At 41.4% G+C, this 4,449-nt stretch overlaps 1 protein-coding gene across 5 annotated transcripts in view; it reads right to left on the bottom strand.

The window, feature by feature from the left end:
* Positions 1–745: 745 nt before the first annotated feature.
* Positions 746–4,449, bottom strand: part of LOC107091504 (GATA-binding factor 2-like) — a 15,591-nt gene continuing 11,887 nt past the window's right edge. For 4 of the 5 annotated variants that reach the window (XM_015385463.1, XM_015385464.1, XM_015385462.1 and 1 more), the window contains 2 exons: positions 2,536–2,661; positions 746–1,864 (listed from right to left, as the gene is read on the bottom strand). In XM_015385463.1, the coding sequence (XP_015240949.1) occupies positions 1,565–1,864; positions 2,536–2,661 (426 nt within the window). In that variant the 3' untranslated portion in view covers positions 746–1,564. The remainder of the gene's footprint in view (positions 1,865–2,535; positions 2,662–4,449) is intronic. The other variant, XM_015385465.1, reaches the window with a different exon arrangement.

A 4,449-nucleotide genomic window follows, 5' to 3' on the forward strand; every position in this document is an offset into this window, starting at 1 on the left:
TCTCTTTCAAAAGCAAAGTGGTCAAACCTGTGAAGCTTAAACATATATAAAGTGCTTTAACAAGGAGGTCTCCTTAACATTAAGACATTCAAACACTGATTCACTGATCTACCGGCATTTTAGGATTAAAATACCTTTGATGGAGCCAAACCCACAACTCCAAGACTGAAGGATGAGTACTTTCTCCCCAATCTATTACACCACCTTTACTCTGACACTCCTTACTTAAATCCAGTGCTAACAGTTGCCTTTGGAGGAAATAGGCCTTATAAATAGACTTAATTTGTGTATCTTCGGGACCAGAGGGTTGTAAGAGAATATAAGTGAATAAACAGCACCATAAAGACCAAGGAACACAGTAGGCAGGTCTGTGTAATGTGTTTAAAGCATGGCCAGTTTAAAAAAACATCCTTACCTTTCACTAAAATTGCAAGAAGTAAAACCTAGCAAGCTATCCCCCTAAAATTTGCCATTGTAACACAGCAGGGGTATCAGTTTGAAAGCTCAGTTTGAAGAGACTGTCGACATGGCAACTCAATATCTGACCTTTATTAAAAAAAATGCTATTTTAGATAAAACTCCACTAAATTGCTTTCAAGAAAATTCTAAAGCAATCCAGTGAAATCACAGCTGTTTTAAATAAAACAGGTGCTGATATTAAAAAATATTTTTCTCTTTCTCTATGCTTCTCTCTGCACTCTACAACTTACATCTTGCGGCAGTAAGAACTACCAAGACAGACGTCAACTTCAGTATTAAACTTTATTTTCTCTTCTTTGTGAGATGGAAAAATGATAAAAACGTACAGCTCAGGGACTTTTATTCACCCAAGACAGGTCAGTGTTTTTCTTTACGTAATAACCATGTAATTAAAATCATATGTTTCCATGTGTGTCTGGTGAAAGTTTAACAAGTGAAAATAAATTATCGTAGCAATAATTATAACATCAAATATAACAACAATAATAGCAATTAAGCATTTATAAACATTCTATTTACTGAGTTGTTGGTCTTTTTTTTTCTTTTTCTCAATAAAACAGTTATGAAAAACAGGTGAGCATTGTGGTGCACAATCCAGCATGTGAGGAGAGCTCTGGTTTGTTGGTGCCTTGCAGCAGCTTTAAGCACTGAGGAGTCCACGTGTAATCACGGCAGTTCTGGACGACAGTGCGGGGATGGACAGGGTGCACTTTATCTTTATAAGATCATGAGTTGATAAACAGCGGTTCTTTTTAGGCCCTCTCTGGACTCTCCTTTTACAGGGTCATGGAGAGGTGGGTACCAAAGTGACTTAGTAAAAATAAGCAACAAAGAATGACAAGCTTCTCCATTCACTCATTCCCCTCTCCAGCCCCACTCTCCAGAGGGACAGAGTAGTCGTGGTAGCTCTTGAAAGAGTTTGCAAAAGTCCACAACGTCCCCTCAGCAAGGCTGTGGCATCACACGGCCATCAGTTATTCAGTCCAACTGAAAGTCGCTACTCTCCGACCAACCACTGTACAGAACAAAAATCTGCCGCTTAGTGTTCAAGGAGATGCAGTGGCTCCTGTGTCTTTCAGGGGCTTCAGTGAGGCTCAGCCCAGACTGGCGACCGATTGGAGTGGTGTGGGTGACCAAATGAGGGATGAATGGGCGTGGGAGTGGGCAACATGTGTCCAGAATGGCTGAAGGGGGGGAGGTGACCCATATGGGCCATGTGGCTGGTGAGGCCATGCCCAGCGCCAAAGGGTGAGGCCTTGTCCTGCATACACTTGGAGAGCTCATCAAAGCCATCCCCTGCCCGTTTGTTCCTCTTGGACTTGCTGGACATCTTGCGGTTTCGCGTCTGGATGCCTTCCTTCTTCATGGTCAAGGGTCTGTTGACCTGTTGAAAGCAGCACATTAGCTCATGGCACAGCAAACAAAAGCCGCTCTGAAAGTGTGAATGCTGCATTATTGCAGGTCAAGGTTGTTTTGCTGTTAACTTCAGCTGAAAATGTCACTTGGAATCTCTCGCTCCTTGCACTGCCAATTATCATGTACATATATTTCTGTCATGGCAGTTGCCTTTAATGAATAGGACCAGTAAAAGATAAACCCAATAAATAAGGAGCAGCTGTTTTGCATATCCACCCTGCTGCATTCTGAAGCCAGTCATGGGCGTTTTTTAGCTTTTGTCTAATTGTCTGAACCCAACAGAACCTTCCCGGTCAATATGAATTCATGGGGATGAGGACAGGCTGGGTGTGAAAGGAGCAGCCTCAGACAAATCCTCATCAGTGTAACCGACGCTGTTACACTGAATGACAGTCCCACCCGGCAGCCTCTCCGGGGAGTAACGCCCCCCATTGAAACAACGACGGATTTATAAAAAGAGATGACCGGTGTGGGTTCTGCACGACAGGGTGAGCAGGCTCTGCTTGCAAACTCCTAAATCGATACACGCTGTCCGCCCACTTAGCCGGTTAAGTACCACCTTCACCCCAAAAAACTCCACACTCGGAGGGAAGGCTTTGTGAGTGTATATTTGTGTGTTTTCTCTCTAAGCTCACTTACGTTGTGTAATTTAAAGTAGAGGCCGCAGGCATTACACACTGGGTCACCATTCCCGTTGCGCCTCCACAGGGTGGTGGTGGTGGTCTGGCAGTTTGCACAGCAGGTGCCTGCACGTCTAGCAGCCGACTGAAAAACACAAAAAGAGAGAACGTAAACATCCCAAATAAAGCTTCATGATGATGTTATGAACAGGTCAGGATGGACACAGCACCCCAGGGCAAAACTTTGATAGATAGATAGAAAAGGCAACTGTCGGTTCTCTAAAGCAGTTGTTCCAACCTGCAAAAAAGCAGCGAACTTGTGACCCCAACTTTAAGCTGACTGTACAAGGATTAGTAATAAGTAATCTAAACATCACTGATGCTTAACTAGTATATCCAATTTATTTATAAATGCTGCTATATCTTTTGATATCAAATTAGGAATCTTTCTTCTTTTCTACAAGTTCTGAAGAGGACCCTCATTTGTTGCTTTGTGACCCCAAATGAGGTCTTGACCCCAATAAAAAAAATAAAAAAAACTGATCCACAAAGAAGCTGAAAAATGTCTGAAAAAATGATTGTTAAAAAGACATGTTTGAACATGACTGGGGATGGTCGCCTATCCTGACTTTCCTGAGCTTTATGCTGAACTTAGATGGAAGTGATAGATAAAAGCCAGGATAAGCCCACCTTAAATGCCAATAAAATAGACAATCTTGAATGTCTATCTGTAGAGTCTCATTTAGACACTGCATCAGTTTATCCAATTAGGTTATATTATTTTTTTATCACTATTATTGATAATATTACTGTTACTAGCAACATATGCATACAAGTACAATACTTTTTCTGTCTGCTTTATCAAATACTATAACAAATATCAGGGTTCGGATACCCTAATTGCCAATCTCATCCTTTTACGCACTTGGTGAATTTTAAGGCAATTTCTGAAATCATTTTATTGTTTATTATATTGAAATGTAGCAATGTGACATCAGTGAATAAGTCCATTCTGCTGAGAGGTCAGTGGCCTATGTCATATTTCATAAGTCAGCTGATCCAAAATGGATCAGAATCACTCTTAGTTTAAATAAGATTTATTGCAGATTTGGAAAATAATGGTCCAAGATTTTTTTCTTTAAAAAAAGAAAAAAATATATATATATCTTTAAAATTCAGCAAGCGCTGAAAAGAGAAGTCCGCCATTATGCAGTGGTTAAAGACATGGGAAATAAATGGCTTTTTTTTACAGCCAGCAGATGTGAGGAAATAGCACCACAGTTATGAAACTGCGATACAAAAATTCACATGAAAATGTATCTACAACATGCTCCTCAAATATCCGCATATATTTCCTACGTTCGGCTGCAGGTAATGCGTGCATTGCATGAAATATCCGGTTATTACCATATTGTAAATGGAAGAGCTGGTTCGGACCCGGTGTGGGCCCAGATCCAGGAAAAGTTGCTCTACAGGTTGTGTAAGTAGAGCTGGTGTCCTTCCCGACAATGCGCTCTCGCATCCATTGCGGATCAATTCTCCACGCATAATGAGAAACATTAAGCAAACGCGCACGAACCCCTCCGGTTTTTTTTTTGCGCTCTTTTTCTGCAAGGAGCGTCCAGGTTTTTCCCCTCTAATTAATTTCAGGTGGGTTGGCGCACATTTAGGCAACATCCTCTTTTCCACTACTTATATATATATATTTATAATTTAAAAATAACAACAACTGCCTATTAACATTTTACCGCTGTCCACAGAGAATGACAAACAGGAGGAGGACCATAAATCCATTTATTTTCCAATGGCCGCCCGTCTCTTCACACATAAGCGGCTCCTTCAGTGTTGTGATAATCTCTTTTACAGTATATGTCAGCCGCGGCCGTAGAGAATGCTGCGCGCAGGGTGAAGGCGGAAACAGCCGGGAGCCTGA

Source organism: Cyprinodon variegatus, unplaced genomic scaffold (genome assembly GCF_000732505.1).
Source record: "Cyprinodon variegatus isolate N-32 unplaced genomic scaffold, C_variegatus-1.0 Scaffold340, whole genome shotgun sequence".
Classification (NCBI taxonomy): Eukaryota; Metazoa; Chordata; class Actinopteri; order Cyprinodontiformes; family Cyprinodontidae; genus Cyprinodon; species Cyprinodon variegatus.